Raw genomic sequence first — 24,641 nt, 5'->3', positions numbered from 1 at the left:
CCCCTGCCCTCCCTTTCTCCTCAAATCTTTACCATTCTTCCTTTTCTTTCTCCTCAACATTTGTTCTTCCCCTGCCCTCCCTTTCTCCTCAAATCTTTACCATTCTTCCTTTTCTTTCTCCTCAACATTTGTTCTACCCCTGCCCTCCCTTTCTCCTCAAATCTTTACCATTCTTCCTTTTCTTTCTCCTCAACATTTGTTCTTCCCCTGCCCTCCCTTTCTCCTCAAATCTTTACAATTCTTCCTTTTCTTTGACCTCAATTTTTGTTCTTCCCCTGCCCCCTTTAATCTACTTCCTTTAGCCTCACCACAACTAAATATTTAAAAAACATTTCATCGAACGCTTTTAATAAGTCTAAAATTAATTTAGAATCCGAATATGTTTTTTTAGAAACAAATAAAGCCTATAAAAATTTTTTTAATAGGATTTCTCTATAATGTATTGTATTTCTTAAAACTGTGACCATTTCAATTTTTATAGATTTTTACGATCATTATTTTTCTCCCTTTTAAAGTAAAAGAATTTTTTCTAATCGTATCTAAAATCATATTTTAGAACTTATTCAATTCATTGCCTTTTGGTGCAATTTCTTACTGTTTACCTTTTAAAGTATGTTTATCAATATGGAGCTTTATGTAAATATAAACGTATATTTCAGATATATTTCAGATATATTGTAGGATTTACGGATTAAACTTGAATCCCCTTCGTGGAATACAATTTAGTTCTGAGGGGTAATATATCTTTATTTTATCAAGTCTAAAGTATAAACTGTCTATGTCTGATGATCAGACAGAAACCAGTAATTCAAGAATGAGTATAATATGGTATTGGCCCCGGGAGTATCTGAAGTACACACTGTACATACTCAAGATAATGTTTATTTACATTTGCATATTTATTCTCGAGGATAAGATTTCTAATGGGAGCACTGTAGTCTCTTGCAGATTACACATCATGCAAACTAATTACTGCCAGATCATTTGCAAGTATTTGGAAAACTGGAGTTTTGGTAAAAATTCTTGCTAGATTATTTTGGAGACAAAACTGGATTTTTTGATACTGGATTTTCACAGGTTTCTTGTTAGATCATTTGATATACAAGAGTTTTGGTAAGATTCTTGCTTGATCATTTGAGAGTCTGGATTTTTGGAAAGAATCTTGCTATAGATTGTTTGGAATATTAAAATTTTAGTGATTATCTTGCTATAGATCATTTGGTATACAAGATTTATGACAAGCATCTCACTAGATTATTTGAAATATAAGAATGTTGGTAGACATATTGCTAGAACATTGACATAATAGTTTTAATTACAATTTCGGTAGGTTGTTCGGAATCCTTTAGAAAACTGATGTTTTGTTACCAATCATACTAAGTTATTTAAGAATCTTGCTAGATAATATAAAATAAAAAACTGAACGAAGCAGATTTTTTTTACTAGACAATTTTTTCTTTAAATTATTTTATTTTGTTTAAATAAAACTTCTGGAAAATCTACAATCTAGAATCTAGAGATACAATGCTTTTTGGCGGAAGGAAAGTTATTTTTTCCATAAAATATCCCCTGGGGGAAATACGTGAAATGTTTCCTACCGGAAGTTATTTTAGCTCTGGTCCCTGGTGGAGGAGGGTAGAGAAGGTAACATAAATACTCTAACTCAGAAATACTTTCCATTAAAAAATATAAAAATCCTATTCTAACCGAAGAAAAACTTATAAAGCCCGGATTATCTTTAAGAATAGACAAGTAATCTGTGTGAAGGTGTCTTTTTATTTGTTTCAATTCTATAATCTTTGCAAAATGATGGTGTAAACCTTTGATATTTCAAACACAGTTTATTAGATCCAACATAATTCCTAGTTTGAAATTTCTCAGGTCTACGACATTGGGTTGCAGAGATACAGGGATTAGAACATCAGAGTTTGTGGCAAAAACTCAATTCCTTACAAACATTTTATTTAAAATAAAAATATCAAAATGTAAAGTGTTTTTCGAAAAAAAATTGAGTTTGTGGCAAAGACTCAATTCCTTTCTAATTGTTTTCGCTGGTTCAATATTACAAACATATTATATTAAATTGAAATTGATTAAGCAAACTTTATTCAACATTAAGGAACACAATACCATTATATAAAGAGCATGAACAAAAATTCAAAGAAATAATCTATATTTACGTTGTTGTCAATTTCGTCACCGATAAACGGTAAAACAGCTGAACCGATTGGGCCCAATTTTTCTGTGGGACCTCACATGATGGGAAGGTTTATGAAAGGTTGATATAAAAAAATTAAAATCGATTAAAGAGCAACAATTAAAAGTTAAAATCGAAGGTGAGCGCGAAGATTAAATGGGGTTAATATTGATTTTCAATCAATCAAAAGAAAATAATATTTACCTGGCCCATGTGTGATAAAATTTGCATTCCGGAAGCATTTATTGCGAAGTTTTGGTAATATTTGGTTTAATAATATTATTCTAGTAAAGTTTGGATGATGCATTAGAGTTGTTGAACTAGGGATAAGGGAAAGATCCTTAGTAATCTTCTACACTTCAAACTTTTCATATAATCTACACACAAAACATAACATGGGGAAAAATGAATAAAAGGGATCCTTCATCTTTTTTAGGTTATTTATAATACTCCAAAGTTTGGGACTGGGAACTCAACTTACGCCTATAGAACTGCATGCTTGAACATGATACTTTTTAACGAAACAAATTAAGTCAAAAAGCGTTTTTATTTAAAAAAAGTAATTTTGAATAGGAAATTACAAAATAAATAGGTCGGCTACCCACAAAGGATAAGACTGTAAAGACGACTTAACAAAATTGGTTCGAGCCTTTTTACTTGGTTTCATGGTTACCTACAGCTGTAAACTGGGTTTTTTTTTGTTAAATCATTTAATGTTTCATTGCAAGCTTTGTCACAAAAAAATTTCTTTTTTTAACCGTCAATGATATTAACAAATTTAAATTTTACTTTTTTTAAAAAGATTTATTTGAGTTGTATATAATGTTAAATGTTGAATGAAAGGGGTTGTGAGAAACTGAGATCTGCGTAGAGATGATATATATATTATTTGTTCATATCTTCCATATAATTTGCATATATTTCTAGGACTGTATAATATATTCCTTGGATTGTATTATTTCGACAAATTCATGAAAGTTAGTTAAACCCAAGAATATAGGATCAAGATCAAATATGAACCCAAGTATATAGGATCAAGATCAAATATAAACCCAAGTATTTTGGATCAAGATCAAATATGAACCAGAGTTTAGAGGATCAAGATCAAATATAAACCCGAGTATAGGATCAAGATCAAATGTAAACCCAAGTTTAGAGGATTAAGATCAAATATAAACTCTAGTACAGAGGATCAAGATCAAATATTAACCCGAGTATAGAATCAAGATCCCAAATATGGATGATCAAGATCAAATATGAACCCGGCCGAGTATAGAGGATAAAGATCAAATATGAACACGAGTATAGGATCATGATCAAATATGAACCCAAGGATAGAGGATCAAGATCAAATATGAACTTAAGAGTATAGGATCAAGATTAAATATGAACCCAAAAGTAAAGGATCCAGATTAAATATAAACCCGGCCAAGTATTAAGATAAAAAATGAATTTTCCATAACGTCAGTCGTACTTTCTAGTTCTTGAGTTCTTGTCATGAAGATAAAGTGATTCAGCGCATATTAATATATAGACTGCATATTAGTAATGTCCTTTATGCAAGTATATATATATATACTAGCCTTAGAGGGCGCTTCGCGCCCATCTTCTAAATTAATTATGAACATGTTCTCTTTGTGTACATCGTAAAACAAAACAAAAATAACTCGCGGATTTTCACAAAAAATTTCGTGGATTTTCAAAATTTTCTAAAATTTAATGAAGATCGAATTTTGATGGAGACAAATATTTGAAATTTTGATAATTCATAAACCTTCCCTGTGGTCACGTGATGTCCCACAAAAAATTTGGGCCCGATCGGTTCAGTCGTTTTGACGTTTATTGGATACAAACAAACAGACAAACAAACAAACAGACAGACAAGCCAAATTTATATATAGATTACTAGCCTTAGAAGGCGCTTCGCGCCCATCTTCTAAATTAATTGTGAACATGTTCTCTTTGTGTACATCGTAAAACAAAACAAAAATAATTCGCGGATTTTCACAAAAAATTTCGTGGATTTTCAAAATTTTAAAAAATTTAATGAAGATCGAATTTTGATGGAGACAAATATTTGAAATTTTGATCATTCATAAACCTTCCCTGGGGTCCCTAGATGTCCCACAACAAATTTGGGCCCGATCGGTTCAGCCGTTTTGACGTTTATTGGATACAAACAAACAGACAAACAAACAAACAGACAGACAAGCCAAATTTATATATAGATATATGATATATGATATTATAAATATATTAATTATGCAACATTTATAGTTTAATATATTTTTAAGGTTATTCATGATTTATTTCAAGTCCGTTTCAGTTTAAATACAGTTTCGGTTCCGTTTGTTTACAAACAACCAATATACATTTGTACAGCCACCGAAAATTAGTTCATAGTATATTACGGAATTTTGTGTATTCTGAGTACAAAATTCTCTTATGGCCTTACAATACCATAAGTTATGATATGACTCAATTATAAATGTTAGATGCAAGTTTCAATTTTGTTAATCTTTAAGTGGAAAATGTCAAAGATATCTTTATTGTAAATATAATCCCGATACTTTTTTCTAAATTCTAATTTGCTTGAGCAGAAACCCCCTTATTTTATATGAGTGATATAGTTCTTTGTCCATTTCCATTTGTACATATACTGAATTTTTCTATAGCTAGGGCTGGGCGTTATCTCAAAGATAAAAGATCAAAATCATTGATTTTAAATTCCAAATAAAATATATTTTCATTTAGTATGGTATTGTTTGTTTGTTTGTTATTATCCGCTCTTTCTGTTCGTCAACTGAATTTCCCGTTAATTTTAGAAACGTTTCATTCGTTAACGGAACCTTTCCCATCCCTAACTATTGCGAATAAAAGTCATGAAAGCAGAAAACAACTGTTAAATTATACTCCAGGGTTTAAACTGAGCGTAAGAGAGTCCTAGCTCCAACATTGTCTCTGTGTGGTTTCTTTTCTCAATTTCCGGTCTCGGGATTCAACCGAACACTTTCATTTTAGAATATACAAAGAATACAATGCTACAGGGTTACTCACAAAGGATGAGACAACTGTACGGAATGTATGCTTTCTCTTTCCTAATGTTTAATAATTAAAAAAAAACTAATTCTGAAAACGTATCCACCCCCAAAGTAGGAGTTTTGAACATCGAATTTGCGCTCAAACTCAGGATTTACAGATCTTTAAAAAGTTTAATATGTCTCAATTGAATCCTTTTCCACAACACTACATACTCAGTTCAAGTATCATACATAGCCGGTCACTCCCTTTAAACTTATTTCATTATTTCATTAAATAGGTCATTAAAAGACTACAGTCAAGACAGAAAACTTAGTTTAACCTCGGGATCGTCATATTTCAAGAGTTTCAGGTTCTTTACAGTCTCATCCTTTATGGGTAACTCTGTATATTCCGAAAGCGCACCTGCGCTTTTTTAGGAGGGGAGGGCTAGATTATTTTGTTTAGAAATTATATTTTTGATAATGCACAGGTGAAAATATTTGTAGTAATCTTTTGAATAAAAAAGCATGTCATTTTCTACATTTTTACATGTTTACGGACTTTAAATTTTCCTTTAATGAACCCAACCTCTCCGCTTTGTGGTACAATACGTTGTTAATTAACGCTTATATGCCATTTATATTTCAAATTATTATTATTAGCCCAAGAAATAGGTAGAAGTGTATCCCTGTTTGAAAAGTTTCTTGCATTTGAAAAAAATGGAATAATTCAATGTTCTTCTTCTTCAAGACGTTATAAATGAGATAATTAAAAAATGGTTTCAAAAATATTTTTTTGTAAACGAAAGTTAATATTAAAAAAACTCTCAAAAAAAAAATTTAAAAAAAAAATTTATGCTTGTCGCACAATTTTCTGGAAGTTCCTGATTTAATGTAATTCCGTTCAATGAGGCCTGCACAAATTCAAGTTTTCTTTTGTATTGGATAGATTATATAAATTTTTTTAACGATTCAATGTTAACGTGATTTTCATCGGTTTATATATATAAGAGGAAAAGCATGCTAATGGAGTAAGAATTGACAATAACAGAAGGAGAAGACGAGTTTGTTATAAAATAAAAAAAAATTAAATGCACTGCTTAACAATAGATTCAACCCCTCGCTTTGCATTCATATCAAACTCTGGAAGAAATAGGACCAGGGGTTTCATAGAAAAGTGGTACCCCATGACCTTAAACAATTTTTTTTTCAATATTGTCAGAAAAACATGATTTTGTTTTGGACTTCTTAGATTAAAAAAAATTTTAAATTATATTTAAATCCCTTGAAAATGTTTATATGTGGGAGGAGGGGGTGGGTGAGTCGGGGAGCGGGTGATGCAATAAGTACAAGAAAATATACAGGGTGTCTCAAAAAAAACTGTGCAGTAGGGGTATTAGTAACTGAGGAAACAATTTTCGTTCAATTTTTACGATCAAAGTGTCATTCGAAAGCTCTATATTTCAGTTATTTCATGATGTGAAATTTTTCTTTCTAGGCCTCATCCTTTTTTTGTTACAACCAATTATTTGAGCGTAAGTCGAAAATTGATTTCCCGGATTTTTCAATTTTTTGATTTTACACGTCTCATTTTCATTCGTTCAGAAAATATGGAAAAATTTAAAGATTTTCGAATTTTTTTTTTAAATCATAAGCTGTTTGTCTTAGGTTTCATTTTTAACTAAAATTTTGGATCAGCCATTATTACTTTTGGAGCTAGAGCAATCTAAAGAAAAAAATATGCATGGAAAAAAAACGAAAAGAAAGCTACGGGTACCTCCGTACGAACCTTGCCCAGACCACAAAAATAATTTTTTTTTAAATTTTCTTTTTGAAATCAGTTGGTACAATCCACAGCTCGCTATTTCAGTCAAATTTTTTATCTAACCCACCAGGGTACAAAAATAAAACATTTTTTGTGAATCTGAAATTACAAAAAAAACTTTTAAAAAGTCATCACCTTAATTAATAATATTTTTACTTTAGAAATGATGTTCACGCTTTCATTTGTTATTAGTCTATTTATATGATAGGTTCAAGGTATTAGGTAGTTAAATAGGCCAAAAATGTTGTAAGTTTTTTTCAGGGGCCTTCTAAGGGACTGTTCACGCAAAAAAAGAACACATTCTCAAATGTAAACTTATCTCTTAGAGAGCATAAGCCGTCCAAGGTATGGTTTTATAGGTAAAAGCATATGCATGTTTCAACAATGATATTGGTTTTTGAAAAAAATTACCACCGAGGTCATTATCCGCAAATTTGTTTTCTAAGGGGTCATTTTAGGAGGTCAAATTATATTAATAGCACACAAACATCGTCATGGGTGTCTAAATATGGGTAAACGCCCATGGTAAATCCATTTTCAATCTTTTTTTTTCGAAAATTTGACTCCCGAGGTCACAACTACCCATTTTTACCTCCAAGTGGTCATTTTGGAGGCATATTATAACAATGAAGCACTCATACCGTCATGGGTACCAAAATAGGGACAAATCCACATGGTGAATCCATTGTTACTATTCTTATGTCATTAAAATTTCCGTCGACGGCACTTTTGACCTTTTTGACCTCCAAGTGGTCATTTTGGAGGTCATATTATGTCAAAGGAGCACTCATACTGTAATGGCGAATCGTTTCTTACTATTTTTTGTCTATGCATGCTAAAGAAAATCCGCCGAATTTAGAGTAAACTATAGGTGTGCCCTGGGCTTTTCCTAGAGTTTAGATTGAGAACAGTGGATGTGGTATCAAACTTTTTGACGATGTCTCGGACAGCTTGCTTAGATGGAACTCTGGATTGAGGGAATTTTACCGTAAAATCTCTTCGAATATTAAGAAATCTAGTATTCCTTCCCCCAGTTAAATGTACGGTGTAAAGTTTAAAGATAAACGATCTCTCACTTGGAGAGAACTGTGGTCTGGGCACCATTTCAGATTAATTAAAAAAGATTGTGAATTTTTTAATCTAAATTCGGCGGATTTTCTTTAGCATACATAGACAAAAAATAGTAAGAAACGATTCGCCATTACGGTATGAGTGCTCCATTGACATAATATGACCTCCAAAATGACCACTTGGAGGTCAAAAAGGTCAAAAGTGCCGTCGACGGAAATGTTAATGACATAATGACCATGTGGATTTGCCCCTATTTCGGTACCCATGACGGTATGAGTGCTCCACTGTTATAATATGGCCTCCAAAATGACCACTTGGAGGTCAAAATGGGTAGTTGTGACCTCGGGAGTCAAATTTTCGAAAAAAAAGATTGAAAATGGATTTACCATGGGCGTTTACCCCTATTTAGACACCAATGACGATGTTTGTGTGCTATTAATATAATTTGACCTCCTAAAATGACCCCTTAGAAATCAAATTTGCGGATAATGACCTCGGTGGTAATTTTTTTCAAAAACCAATATCATTGTTAAAACATGCATATGCTTTTACCTATAAAACGATACCTTGGACGGCTTATGCTCTCTAAGAGATAAGTTTACATTCGAGAATGTGTTCTTTTTTTTGCGTGAACAGTCCCTTAGTAGGCCCCTGAAAAAAAATTACAACATTTTTGGCCTATTTAACTACCTAGTACCTTGAACCTATCATATAGATGGACTAATAACAAATGAAAGCGTGAACATCATTTCTAAAGTAAAAATATTATTAATTAAAGTGATGACTTTTTTATAGTTTTTTTTTGTAATTTCAGATTCACAAAAAATGTTTTATTTTTGTACCCTGGTGGGTTAGATAAAAAAATTTGATTGAAATAGCGAGCTGTGGATTGTACCAACTGATTTCAAAAAGAAAATTTAAAAAAAAATTATTTTTGTGGTCTGGGCAAGGTTCGTACGGAGGTACCCGTAGCTCTCTTTTCGTTTTTTTTCCATGCATATTTTTTTCTTTAGATTGCTCTAGCTCCAAAAGTAATAATCGCTGATCCAAAGTTTTAGTTAAAAATGAAACCTAAGACTAACAGCTTATGATTTCTAAAAAAATTTCGAAAATCTTTAAATTTTTCCATACTTTATGAAGGAATAAAAATGAGACATGAAAAATCGAAAAATTGAAAAATCCGGGAAATCGATTTTCGACTTACGCTCAAATAATTGGTTGTAACAAAAAAAAAGTATGAGGCCTAGAAAGAAAAATTTCACACCATGAAATAACTGAAATATAGAGCTTTCGAATGACACCTTGATCGTAAAAATTGAACGAAAATTGTTTCCTCAGTTACTAATACCCCTACTGCACAGTTTTTTTTGAGACACCCTGTATATGGAAAATACAGTCTATACTGCTGCCGGGCGAAACAGATCAGGTTGGAAACTAATCTGAAAAGACTCCACTGCAAACAAGACAGGAGAAGAAGGTCAACTTTATTTTACATTACTTGTACGACTTTGTGACCTCTTAGCTCACTAGTTTTGATTTTACGCTCAGTATAAGAAAAGTTTATTTTCCTATTACAGATTCAAACACTTTTGTTATTTTCAACATAAACTATTTCAATATTTAGTGCAGTTTACTTCAGTTTGACATGACATACATAGCACATAATATTTAGTGCAGTTTACTTCGGTTTGACGTGACATACATACTACATGATATTTCGTGCAGTTTACTTCAGTTCGACGTGACATACATACTACATCATATTTCGTGCAGTTTACTTTAGTTTGACGTGACATACATACTACATAATATTTCGTGCAGTTTACTTCAGTTCGACGTGACATACATACTACATCATATTTCGTGCAGTTTACTTTAGTTTGACGTGACATACATACTACATAATATTTCGTGCAGTTTACTGACGTGACATACATACTACATAATATTTCGTGCAGTTTACTTTAGTTTGACGTGACATACATACTACATAGTTACATAGATTTCTATCATTGCATACGTTTTGTGCTAAAGATAAATTTAAGATAATATGTTCAAAATAAATTTTAAAACGTTTTATGATCGGGTTTACCCGGCAGGGAGAGCAGATATTTACGACAAGGATGAAGGTGTCCCTGTCTATTGTCCAGGGGAGGAAAGATTAATGATCTGTTAACAAATATTAATATATTTTAAAGTATACCTGTTTTTGACCTGATTCTCACACCCTTTCAACAATATTTCTAGTCAGTTCTATTTTTTTCAATATGCATTGAGATACCTTATCTCCGCAAGAGTGATTTCTTATATTTTCTTTTTTTATGTTTCTAATTGTTTATTCCACCACGTAGTGCGTTTTTCTCTTTTCTGTCAAGTAGCTTTCTTTTAACCTTATACCTGGGGTTCTTATATACTTTGAGGGGAAACTTTTGAAAATGTAGTTTGAAATATCAAATCAAAACATTATAAACATGTTGTTTTAATGGTTTATTTCCATCACATTTTTCTAGAAAATTCCTGTTGTACACATTTCTTGCTCTGACAAGTTTTATCAAGTTATATTTTGTTGATAAATTCCGTGCAAAGTTTTAAGGATTTAGCAAAAAAATATACCCACCCCCACCCCCTCTCCCCATTCTTCCATCCTTCCTTAGGTCTGGTTTAATGTTGTTTAGTAAGGTGATTACCTAGATGTTAGTAGAAAAGAGAAAACCCGGAAATTAGACAATTTGTGACCAGTTTACAAACCTAGGAGATCAGGGACAGGTGGAGGGGGGGCCGGGGGGTAGTGCCCCTTCTCGACTTATTGACATTGTTTAGATAATCCAAGGAACAAGATTATAAAAATTTAAATTTTAGTGTACATTGTCAATCTTTTGCTTGAATACATTTGGGAGGGAGCAGGCGTTTGAATATTTACCTTCTGAAAGCTTCTTCGCATTTGCTTACATATATGTTTATTGTATAAACAGACATATATTTGCATTATGTTAGTATATTCACACCACCAGCCCTATACTCTAATCTACCAGCACAAAAGAAATTATCTTAAAAAGAATATAAAAGAATGGAAGGGAATCAAGTATTTATCTTGTTCTAACTTTTCCCTAACATTCTTCACATTCTAATTGATCCTGACTCTTCTATATATTTCCCCCAATCCCCCTTTACACCACCAACCCCTATTCCTAACTTGGCAGGGTATCAAGTATAGGGGAGGGGAAATTACTGTTGATTCTTCGGATAATAGAATTATTCTTTTAGATAATGGAATTATTTTTCTAGATCACTAAACTGTTTTATTATTAAAGCGAATTAGTATTTCGGAGAAAAGAACCACTGAAAGAATTAGTAAAGTTGTGAGATGTTTAACGTGACACAAAACGTGCTGGTTATGGCTCACGTGACCTAAAACGTGCAAGATATGTATCACGTGCCATTCACCGTGCTGGATATGCCTCAAAAGACATATAAACTGCTTGAAATGTCCCACGTGTATCAAGTGACAATGTTTCACGTGACATTTAACGTGCTGGATATATCTCACGTGACACTCTACATACTAAAGATGTTTCACGTGCCAAGAAACGTGCCTAGGAATAATATCATATTTTAAGTCCCATCCTTCTCCCCCTCCTCCGTGGACCCTAGTTTTCCTGGGCTCACTCAGGAAATTGTTACAAAAGCTTGAAATATTATCTGCCATACAGTGTACACTGTATGTACACTGTATGTACAACATTAAATTTTTCTTCTGGAGAAAACAGATTATTTCAGTATATATAATATATATAATATTATTACAGAACATTTATTGTAATTTAAAAAGTCGATATATCATGTTTTGACTTTTAAGACAATCCATTTTAGAATGAAAAAACCATCTCAAAGTTTGGTAAACCAAATATGGCAACCTTCAAAGGGATAGTTAACCTAGTTCTCTCAAGAAGTGGGAGATTTTATCATTGGAAATTAATTATCACTTTTTAGAAAGAAAAACAAGGAATATTCCTAATTTTGCTCAGACCAAGGTTTAAAGGAATCAGGAATACCCTTTAGTTCGATTGAAGTTACGTTTACAGTCCCTTTAAGGAGATCCTGTCCTGTCCTCTTTTTAAAAAGTTTCCACGTCTGTATAAATTAGTGCGGCTGACTGTAGAATAACTGCAGAGCCCTGGTATAATGGGTAGGGCGGGGTAGGTTTAAACTAATCCAGGAACTAATGGTGCAATAACAATTCTTCAACCCTACAATTCCAGGCTTCATTAAACGCTAATCTAATTCAATAGACCTAGCGCCTTTTTTCACCACAAATATTTTTAAATTCAATTATAAAAATATTCTACAGTTTTGATAATTTTTGTCAATGAAAATAAGGTTTATATTCCAGGAATTGAAAAAATACAGTTACTGTAAACTATTGTCACCTAAATCGAGCACAGTCGGGCAGATGCGATCGCAGCTTCTAACCTTGATATACCAGCTCTCATCAGCTGATCAAAATATGTCATCAGCTGATTATAAGGCGGACATAAACTTGTCATAAGCTGATTTTATGAGGGGGGGGGGAGTAGAGTCAGAACCCAGTTCTTAAACCCTGATCAGTGAAAAAGTAAATAGTTCCAATTAATCAAATGCTGTTTTCAAGTCCAAATATTAAATATCACGCATAATTGTAAAATAAAAGCTTTCAATTGAAAGTCATGAAAAGTTGAGTCTTTGTCACAAACTCTGATTTTCAAATCTTTATATTTTTGCAACCCAATGTTGAAGACCTTAGATATTTCAAACTATGTATTCTTTTAGATCAAATAATATAAATTTGAAATATCAAAGGTTTACACTATCAGGTTGCAAAGATATAGGAATTAAAAAATCAGAGTGTGTGACAACAATTCAATTCCTTTATCCAAATAATGTATTTATGTACTTTAAGTACATTCTAACTAGCTTGGTGCTAACAATTTGGCTGCCTTGTCAAACATTTGTTGATCATTGGCACTGTCTTTAGATCCGATTAGCAACAGGTCTAACTAACCATCTATCTATCTATCTATCTATCTATCTATCTAACGCAATATCTATCTATCTTCCTTTCTACCAATCTTTCTCTCTATCAATCTCTTTCCCTTTTCTACTTATTCCCATCGCCATCTTAATTTTTTTTCTTTTTCCTTGTCTCTCAACTCCCCTAATATTATTTCATGTTCTCCCTATGTTTTGAGACTCCAGGCTGACAGGTGTCAACACCTCACATTCAATATTCTAGGGAGACGACACAAGCTTTAGCTTTTTTTTATTCAGAGCAAAATCTTCTTAGTGTAGTCTAGTCTAGACTAGTCTTGTGTAGTGTAATTTAGTCTAGTTTAATCTTGCGTAGTCTTGTATAATCTAATCTTGTGTAGTCTTGTATAGTCTAATCTTGTGTAGTCTCGTGTAGTCTAGTCTAGACTAGTCTTGTGTAGTGTAATTTAGTCTAGTCTACTCGTGTGTAGCTTTGTATAGTATATAGTCTAGTCTATTTTTGTTTATTCTATTCTTATCTTTGTAGTCCAGTCAAGTCTAATGTTGTGTAGTCTTGTGTCGTTGAGTCTAGTATAGTATAGTCTTGTGTAGTCATATTTATTCTAGTCTAAAGTTGTTTAATCTAGACTAACATTTGTAGTCTTGTGTAATTTTTGTAGTCCTGTGTGATCTAGTAGAGTGTATTCTAATCTTATATAGTCTTGTATAATCTTGTTTAGTCTATTTTTACCCAGTGTAGTCTATTCTTGTCTTTTCTACTCTATTCTGGTTTATTATTGTATTATCTGAAATAGCCCCACCCTTACTAATTATCAGCATTAAGGATACATTTAAACTTGCTGACACACTTTCCATATTAAAATACAACTCATTTTTACATAGTTTTCACAAGCGAGAGACACACTAGAAATTATGAAACATTTTGTTCTTCTTGATACCTCTTCAATAAGAAGAGTTAAGATGTTAAACATGATTTTTTAACAATTTATTTTCCTTATTCTTTTCTAGATTTAAAAAAAAAATTTATTGATACATGTGGTTAATGCAGAATACAGATAATCATTTTCCAATCTTCTTGTTTCTGGCTGTTTAGCTGTGTTCGATTAGCTGATTACCCCCCTCCAGGATGATTAATATGCAGGATGGTTTATTGCTGACATTTTTCTAATGAGAACTTCCCTTTGCCAGTTGCATTGAGTAACATGTATCAGTGTCTGCAGTAATCTAGAAAGAAATTTAAATGACCTCCTAGCCTTAATTGCATTAGTGTAGGTTCAAGGTGATTTGGATGTATATCCCCCTAGGAAAAGAACACTCTTGATACCAATGATGATCTCTCTCAGAAAGTGTTGATTAAGATTTCAGTAAAGCAGTTTCTGAGTTCCACTATATCTGCTCGTGAAGTATAGGCTCAGTTTGGATTAGATTGAAAACATGTAAAAATTCAATGTGACGTGAAATTTATTTTTATTTGACTTGACGGCTTAGTGCTTAATTTACAGTTTAATGCAACTGTAAACTGTAAACTGTAAACTGTAAACTGTAAACTGTATCCCCCCCCGCCTCAAAACTTGAAGTTGGTCTATACATTATATTTATACAATATTTTAGCAGTTTAAAGTTGACAATAAATTACATTATGCAATATGCATAGAAAGTCATGGTATGTGGATTATATAATCATACTAACCTGATATATATTACGTTGGATTTAATATATATGCGGTTTAACTATGCTTTATAACTACCCCACGGAAAAATAGGTCAGATTTTAATATGATATATGTACATCCTGTATGCCAGGTCCATTAGTGCCTGATCCAATCAGGTTTCAGTCATGTTTGTGGTGCATATATTAAACCAATACAATAGTATGACGGTAACATCTATCTTTCTATCTATGTCATTATCCAATCAGAGATAAATCCTTATATCGGCGCTATACTCTAAATGGAAATATTTACCTCTAATGAAACTATAGTTTGTAAACGGTTTTTTAACGTCAACAAGCACAGTAAACTGTAAAGTTACCGTGCATTTATTTATTTTTTTAGTCTGAAACACAAAAGTTTTAATTCCTACAAAAATAATTTAATGTAATTTAAAACAAATAAAAACTTTTTTTTAAAAATCCGCGAACACAAATTTCTCATAATCCCAGTACAATTCACTATGTAAATCTATATATAAATTTGGCTTGTCTGTCTGTTTGTTTGTTTGTCTGTTTGTTTGTTACTTGTATCCAATAAACGTCAAAACGGCTGAACCGATCGGGCCCAAATTTTTGTGGGACATCACGTGACCACAGGGAAGGTTTATGAATGATCAAAATTTCAAATATTTGTCTCCATAAAAATTTGATCTTCATTAAATTTTGAAAATTTTGAAAATCCACGAAATTTTTTGTGAAAATCCGCGAATTATTTTTGTTTTGTTTTACGATGTACACAAAGAGAACATGTTCACATAAATGTTTTAATATTTAGTAAAAGAGTAATTTAATAGATATATATTAAAAGTGAGGTTAGGCAAATTTTTGGACTAAATGCTACGGTTAGGAAAGGATAGGATATTTTAAACAAGAAACTTATTTGGTAATTTAAATAGAATACTAGCTTTTCATTGGTATTAGTCCAAGGAGTATGAAATAAAAGGGAGATACAACTGACGCAGCCCACCCTACCATATGATTTTACATGCTTTGCAGACGGTACTCCATTTGTATAAGAAATGTTTGTCTAATGTACAATTACCGCGTTTACAATAACCTATTCTGCATATTTCTTATACAAATGAAGTACCGTCTGCAAAGCATATATAATCATATGGTAGGGCGGGCTGCGTCAGTTCTATTTCATACTCCTTGTATTAGTCTTAATTTTCAAAGATATCTATGACCGGAGAAAATCCGATTTCTCGCTTAGAAATCCAGCGCAAAGGTATGATATCTTTCCATGTCACATCAGTAGCTGGTGACAAATCTTTATCCTTTTTCCAGCTTCGTATCTCGATAGAAATAAACTTTTCCATCTTGTGATGAACCTGGTGAGAATATTGAGAGAACTATTCCCAGATTAGGTTTGATTTCCAGTTCGGAAAATGTTAAAAATCTTCTGAAAAATTTCAATGAGAAAAGTTGAGTTGCTATCTCTTGTGTATAGTGTGTATAGATAGAAACGGAAATAGAAATAGTTTTCCATTCAATAATTTCTATTAAAAGAATTTTAAATTTCACTTCGGTTCCTTTGACAACTTTGAAATAGATAACGATAGTATTCGCTCCTTATTCTTTTATTATTGATGTAACGTATGATACAATTTGAGAAATATTTAAACTTTAATTAAAAAACAAACAATTATGTTTAAAGTTTTCTCATTTAAAGAGTGTAGACGTACTTTATAAATGATCCTTCATTTATAGATTGACATGTTCAATTCACAACGGAACCCCTGAAATCTATGTCTGATTCACTACGGAACCCCTGAAATCTATGTCCGATTCACAACGGAACCCTTGAAATCTATGTCTGATTCACAACGGAACCCCTGAAATCTATGTCTGATTCACAACGGAACCCCTGAAATCTATGTCCGATTCACAACGGAACCCCTGAAATCTATGTCTGATTCACAACGAACCCCTGAAATCTATGTCTGATTCAAACGAACCCCTGAAATCTATGTCCGATTCACAATGGAACCCCGGAAGTCTATGTCTGATGAAGTATGAATTAGATATCCTTTTTTTCTTTTTGATAAATGTTTTTACAAAAGTGAAAACGTTCATGTTTTTCACTTCATTAATCCGATAAAGAGTTAAGGAGTACCGGACCGTTGTAATTTGGGCATGCACTCTTTAATTAAAGGGTCCCTTGAAACTACAACAACAGTCCCTTTAAAGGGAGTGCTCGCGAAAAATGAAAGGGTGTATAGGCTTACGGCGATAAATAATCGCTTCTGAGGAAAATCAAATTAATATCAAACAAATATTTATTTCCCTTTAATATTTAGAATATTTCCTGTTCAGTTGGCCCTTCTTTATTCAATTATTCTTATCACGTGGTATACTGTACACGGAACAAATCTGGAGACAAAATTTGATCACTGATAAGGGATAAGGGATACACGGAACTTAATCACGTAATCTTGCATCACCCCTCTTTCCCCTCCCCTTCCCCTCATTTTTCTCATGATTATAAAATAAAAATTAAAGGATATTGAATTATTGATAAAAATAAAATTAGCATTTTGCGATTAATTTATTCATGTATGAACCCCTTTCTATGCATTGTAAATAATAAGAACAAAAAATCAGTTGTTTGCAAACATTCTGTATGTTTCTTTAGTCTGGATTTTCTTTAATTCAAATAAAAAAAATTAAATGTACAGTGGTTGGCGTTGATATCAATACAAGGAAGACGACTTTTTAAATTTAAGTTTTGATTTCTAACAAAAAAATTTACAAAATACATGTTTAATTGACAGCTTCTCTTTGTTTCCATGATATATATATAAGATCCATGCTGTTAAAAAGGTTGATCAACTTCATTGTATTGATATTTACGCCGACGACTGTATAATAATGATCTTTTGTAGAAAACTAGTATTAGTATTATTTTTCTGCTTAGTCATTTGATTCCTTTCAAAAGCCCTGGTTCTGAACTTGATTGATAATTTCTATAAAAAATTTGGCAATAAAAACGACCATGCTTGTAATAATTGTGTGTAATATTAAATTCAAAGTAATGTGTCTGATGTGACTTATACTGTATAATTAATTAAACGTCAATATTCCGATAAAAAAACTTTTTTCATACACTACTAATATTATTCTGAACTTTACAACTTTCTACAGTCAATAATCAATTATCCTCGACAATATCTAAACTTGGGACTTTTGTGGTGGCTTGAGTTCAAAGTTTGACTCCTGTAATCTGTACGAGCCTACAGGGTGTACCACGAAACATGACAGTTGAGAGAAGACCTGAAGATATGACCATGATCTTGAAAAGAATTTACGGCATTTATTGGTCCATCTAAAATTCTTGAAATTACAATTAAAAAATACGGTGGTCTGGATTTATTGCGTTTTAAAAAATTCGTGAGATAATTTAATTCGGATTTTTTTGCAATTAATTTAATCGAACTTAATTGAAATCTGAACAAGACTGAATTTCTAAATTATTTTTCAATCCTCATACATGGAAAAGTATGTAGATATATTGAAAAATAAATGCCGCAAATTATTTCAACGATCAAAAAAGATCTAAAATGTCTCAAAACTGCCATGCTTCATGGCACACCCTGTAGCTCTGGGTCTGCCAGCTGATTGTTAAGGCCGGTTTTTACATTGTGTTGTTGTTGGGTTGAACCTCGTGTTGTTGGTGTGTTATGTGAGGGCGAGACTCGAGCTCTACAATCCTTGTGCAGAATCAAACACTTTCAATTTCCTCCTTTCTCTACAGTTTATAGTTGTGTCCAACTTTGTTTATCATCTTGGTTTATGGATAAATAATTTAGAAAATGGCTTTTATCACTAACTAATCAATATCTTTTTCAGAATCTAATTTTTAGATAGACACGAGTTCACGCCATTTTGTTTTAAATTTTAAAATGGCGTAGGTTATAATTGTCAATTATACCAACCCCACTTTTCACCTAGAACGCAATTTAATATTTTTTGTGCATTCTGTAGAATTTTTTTAAAGATGGTTTTAAAAATTGTGGATAGAACCCAATCATTTTTTATTTTGCAGAATGTACAGAAAATAGAGTATTTGCGTTCTGCAAGGCAATAACCACAACATGATGCTTATGGTGTAATGCAACAACCATATATCACAAACTCCGCGGGATTCGAACAGAAATCAACCAATCCAAGATGGAGCTGATAAACTGCCAGTTCAGTTGGGTTTCTTATTAGCTTTTAATTCTATTGTAACTAGTAAGCAACTATACGGTAAGACCCACAATACTGTGGAATTTGTTTTTGTTATGAAGTAAATAGTTTTTCCAGCAACTATTAAGCAGAGCGGGCCTTTTATGATACATCTTTATCTAAATTTTAAAGTAAAAACAAATAAAAATAGTGCAGGGTTACGCCCAAGGATGAGCTACTTCAGAGACGCCTGTTCGGAATTTATATTGTCTGTTTCCTTATATTTACGATGCCCTGCAACTTTAAAACTTCTTTCTTTCTTTGTCAAATCTAAAGACTGCATTTAAGACTTAATTTAAACTTGGAATTGTCATATTTAAAGAGTTTTAAGTCATCTTTACAGTCTCATTCTTTGTGGGTCTGCTTATAACTGATGCATTTATTAGATGGGTGAACTTTACTAACTTGGAAAAGTAAAATCGAAAACTTTTTACTGAATATTTGATCGATAGTAAACGAAGAAATTGAGTCTTTGCCACAAACTCAAATTTTCAAACTCCCATATCTTTGTAGCCTGATGTTGTAAACCTTTGACATATCAAACTTAGATTATTTGATCTATCAGAATTCACAGCATAAAATATCTAAGGTCTACGACAGTGGGTTTGAAAGATATAAGGATTAAAAAACCAGAGTTTGTGAAAAAGACTCAATTCCTTTGGTGTTTTACTCTTTACCAGGGGCGTATTCAGGAATTTGTCCGGGGGGGGGGGCTTAAATTTGTTCCCTTTCCAGGAGGGCTCAGCACCCGTTGGGGCCTGAAAACACCCTAAAATAATAGATTTCTCTGATCCAGGGGGGCCTTTGCCCCCATAGCCCTGTAGAGCCATTGAATACGCCTCTGCTCTTTACCTAATTAAAGGGACAGTAAAGGAAAAATGAAAGGGGGTATAGGCTAAAAGCTAATCTCTTTAGCTCTTGATCGCGACCCATGAAAGTTTTATCTGATGTTCCTGTCTCTATAAATTGATTTAAAACTGTGTTAAAATTATATGAAAATTCATATATGTAAAATTTAGAAAATCTTAAACTTAAATCACGTGACCAGAACTTTCATTCTATTTTTTTTGTTTTAAATCTTTAAAAAATCTGCTTTTTGTCTAATTATTTGATTAAGTTTGAAATCCAACTTTACTGTTTGAGTTTTATTATTTTTGGCTCCATTTTGTGACTGGTCTGATTTATTTAAATGAGGATTTGCGAGGATCCAGTTCTCATTGTGTTCCAGAAATCTGGACTTGGATTTGAATGCTCGAATAACAGAATAGGGTTCCAACCTCAGACTCAACCTTTCAACTTTCAATCATTTATTTCGGGATTTTTCTGCTTTACATATTCATTCTTGAATATTTTGAAATCTTACAAAGTATTTCCAATTGGCAGCTTAAAATTAAAACTGTCAAACCATTCAGCACTAAAAGTAGGGCCTTTAGCTATAGAACTTGTATAAAGATGGCCATTAAAGAATTTAAAAAAATGTCTCTTTTTAAAGTTTAATATGTTTTTGGCTATCTCTATATACAGTTCTTAAAATAGTACACAATTTGCACAAATACTTGCTTTGGGAAAGGTCATTTCAAACCTTCTAAAGAAAATAATTTAGAAATTTAATTTAATTTAATTCAATTTAATCTGGGTCTTAGAGCAAAATTTAATATTTAACTTTGGAAGAAAAATTAGTTTAAAGCTTGACTGAATTTAGCTAAAGCTGAGGAATTAAAATCAAATAGTTTTGGTTAGAGGTTGGTCCAGGTTCTGCAGATATATATAAACCGCCGCACTACACCGCAGAGCAAACCAAATTTAAACAACACGTTATGGATGTCGTCGTCTTTCAGGTGGTAGCAGTAATATCAATCAGTTTCATTGTCTTATCCACTGCAGCTCTAACCTTGAATACCATCCCTGCGATATCTGGACGCGACGAGACAGGCCGGCAAGTGGATAATCCTAAACTTGCCATCGTGGAGGCGGTCTGTATAACCTGGTTCACGTTAGAATACATTCTTAGATTTGCTACCTCACCAAACAAATGGCAATTCGTGAAGGGTGGTATGAACATTATAGATGTTCTTGCGATTCTACCATATTTTGTATCCTTGTTTCTAATAGAATCCAACAAGAACTCTGTCAAGACAGCAGACGCACCAGAAGACAATGATTTTGAAGAAGTTCGAAGAATTGTTCAAGTGTTCAGAATTATGCGAATCCTTAGAATTTTTAAACTGGCACGGCATTCTACCGGCCTTCAGTCCCTTGGCTTTACCTTAAAGAATTCCTACAAAGAGTTAGGGTTATTGATGTTGTTCCTTGCAATGGGAGTCCTCATATTTTCAAGTCTGTGTTATTTTGCGGAAAAGGACGAGAAAGGAACTCTTTTCCGTAGTATTCCGGAAACCTTCTGGTGGGCTATAATCACAATGTGTACAGTGGGATACGGGGATATAAGTCCTATGACGGGTCCAGGGAAGATTATAGGATCAGCGTGTGCAGTTTGTGGTGTATTGGTTATTGCCCTGCCCATTCCCATCATTGTTAATAATTTTGCCGAATTTTATAATCAGCAAGTTAGAAAAGAAAAGGCTGTGAAGCGAAAAGCTGCTCTAGAGCGGGCCAAGAGGGAAGGAGCCATCGTATCCTTTCATCATGTGCACCTTGGAGATGCTTTCGCAAAGTCCATGGACCTTGTTGATGTTATAGTTGACACAGGTAATTAAAGTTAATCTATGTATTTTATTCGTACATGTACATCTAATCTATGTCCCCCCCCCCTCAACCTCCGACATCAAAACTTTTTGACCTGTCGCCCGAAACCACCCCTTTTTAAACTAGAACCCATTATTACTGTTTTTAATATCATATTTGTTTTTCTAATCTGCTAAACAAACTAATACTATAACTTGATAACAGGTTTTTCTAATATATAGTTTAAGATGTGTGTGTGTGTGATGTGAATGTGCGAAATATTTCAATCTTTGAAAAATATTGCAGTCATGATGTAAAATTGCATGTTTTTTTATTTCAAAAAAAATTAGTTTTTAGTTAAGATTACTTTTTGTTATTTTCTTTACACAATTTTCGTTTGAATTAACCTCGATATTTTGTCAAAAAGCAATTTAAAGGGAGTGACCGGCAATGTATGGTGGTTGAACTGAATATGTAGTATTGTGGACAATTTTTTTAGGATTCATTTGAGACATATAAAACGTTTCTACGACGTATATTTACTGAGTTTGAGCGCAAAATCGACGTTCAAAATCATGAATTTGGGTGGGTAAGTTTTCAGAATCGGGTTTTTATTAATTATTAAATAACAACGACAAAAAATGTAAACAAAATTCTTCAGTAAACTAATTAGTTGTTTAGGAAATTTTGTCCACAATACTACAATACCCAAATCAACCACCATACATTGCCGGTCACTCCCTTTCATTAAGTTTTTTTCATTTTTATTTTGTTTTATTTTGGTTTAGGTAGTTGCTGGTATAAGCATATCCTTCATAGTAATATCAACGGTGGCACTGTGTTTAAACACAATGCCACAGTTGATGCACACTGATGAGAACGGTCACCTCAAGGGAGCGAGCATACTACTTCGACACAAATATTATTTTTGATCACAAAATCACATTCTTTTATTTTGTTCTTATTTTTTTACTTTTAAGTTCTTAAAGTTTTCTTTAAAAAATTATCAAACATTCCGTCAGATTTTCAGGTCAACAACACCTCACAAAATCTAGGTTAAAACTTAAAAAATCTTTTATAATATAATTTTAGCAGTTTTTTTTCGATCAAAACTATCTTTCCATAACTTGAGTTTACAACGACTGTAGAAGTAGTTTCAAGAGACTTTCTATTGATAGAGTGTCAGGTCTGATTCACAACATGGAGTGTCAGGTCTGATTCACAACGGTACTCTTTTAAAACTGATCAAGAATGCATGGGATATCCATAGTTTTCGCTTTGAATTTTTAATTTTCCATTTTGTTTTTCTAGAGAGGAAATTGGGAAAATTGTGGAAATAGAGAAAATGGCTGACATTAAGCACTTTTAAAGATACATAAACAAACGAGAATAATTTCATTCTGATTGATCAGATGCTGGTTTAAAAGGTACTGCTGTGAATGGGTCATGCTACTATTAAATGGAAGGTCGCTTGAAATTTCAAAAGCAGTCCCTTTAAAGCTGAAAAAGCTAGTTATATATCCTTGAACATGTTAAATACGTTGAATAAAGAAAGTTGGCTCAGGATAATGAAGCCTTGAATATGACTGAAGCTGTGTGTGTCGCCTGGTTCACATTAGAATACATTCTTAGGTCTCTTCAACTTCAACTTCAAAACAAACTAAATTTTTATTCTTCAACTTCAACTTCAAAACAAATTAAATTTTTATTCTTCAACTTCAGCTTAAAAACAAACTAAATTTTTATTCTTCAACTTCTTTCTTCAACTTCAACTTCAAAACAAACTAAATTTTTATTCTTCAACTTCAACTTTAAAACAAACTAAATTTTTATTCTTCAACTTCAACTTCAAACCAAACTAAATTTTAATTCTTCAACTTCAAAACAAACAATTTTTTTTACAAAGAAATTGAGTCTTTGCAACAAACGCTAATTTTCTTATAATTCCTATATCTTTGCGACCCAATGTCGTGGATCATAGATATTTGAATTATGTTAGACCAAAAAATCTAAGTATGAAATATCTAATGTTTACACCATCAGGTTGTAAAGATATTGGGATTACAGAACTGAAGTTTGTGGCAAAGACTTAAATCCTTTTTATTCTTAATTCTGAAAAACATTCAAATTATGAACAGTGTTAACCCATATAACTTTAGAATAGGAGGTGTTATTATGTTCTGTGTCCACTGCGCAATTGCTGTGTTCATCACAACTTGAGATACCAAAACTTACAACTTGAATGATTATCAGTTCTTTAAATGAGCAAATTGTACAGGGTACATTTACTGTACATAAACTGTACACAAGATGAATTGACAAGAGCAAATATAGGTTTATTGCTGCAAGTAATAAATGGAGATTTCTAAAAGGAGGGTTGAATATAATCGACGTTTTAGCGATTCTACCCTACTATATTTCTCTCTTTCTAATAGAGTCGAATAAAGACGACGAACAATATCAGGGAGGAGAGATTATTATGTTTATAATTATTATCGTGATTCATAATTATACTTATTATTAATTATATTAAAAATAAAAAAGGTCATTTTCGTAAAAGTCCTTTTTACAGTGGTAACCAAAATAAAGCGAAAAAGGAATTTAAAGTCTATTGTCGATAAAAGGGCTGGAAAAAACCCGGGTTTTAAAATAAACTCAGCCCAGTGGGTTTTATTGGGTTTTATTGGGCTTTTCTGGGGTTTCAATTTGAAAGTAGTTAAAACCTACTAAAATTCAAAGTCATTCATCATAATAAGAATATTTAAGCAATAGGTAAACTCTACAGTTATGAAAGATAACAATATTGTTCTGAGGGGCGTTTTCAGATCCTTAACTTATCTTATCTTAAAATCATATATAAATACTCTTCAAATACAATTA

At 32.4% G+C, this 24,641-nt stretch overlaps 1 protein-coding gene across 4 annotated transcripts in view; it reads left to right on the top strand.

Annotated features, from left to right (window-relative positions):
* LOC111709660 (potassium voltage-gated channel subfamily B member 1) overlaps nt 1-24,641 on the top strand; it is a 72,230-nt gene that overhangs the window by 15,964 nt on the left and 31,625 nt on the right. For all 4 annotated transcript variants that reach the window (XM_023483446.1, XM_023483445.1, XM_023483444.1 and 1 more), the window contains exon 4: nt 20,915-21,785. In XM_023483446.1, the coding sequence (XP_023339214.1) occupies nt 20,915-21,785 (871 nt within the window). The remainder of the gene's footprint in view (nt 1-20,914; nt 21,786-24,641) is intronic.

This window comes from Eurytemora carolleeae, unplaced genomic scaffold, assembly GCF_000591075.1.
Source record: "Eurytemora carolleeae unplaced genomic scaffold, Eaff_2.0 scaffold662, whole genome shotgun sequence".
NCBI lineage: Eukaryota > Metazoa > Arthropoda > Copepoda > Calanoida > Temoridae > Eurytemora > Eurytemora carolleeae.
Note: the sequence above shows the minus strand (reverse complement) of the source record. Positions and strands in the feature narration are given on the sequence as shown.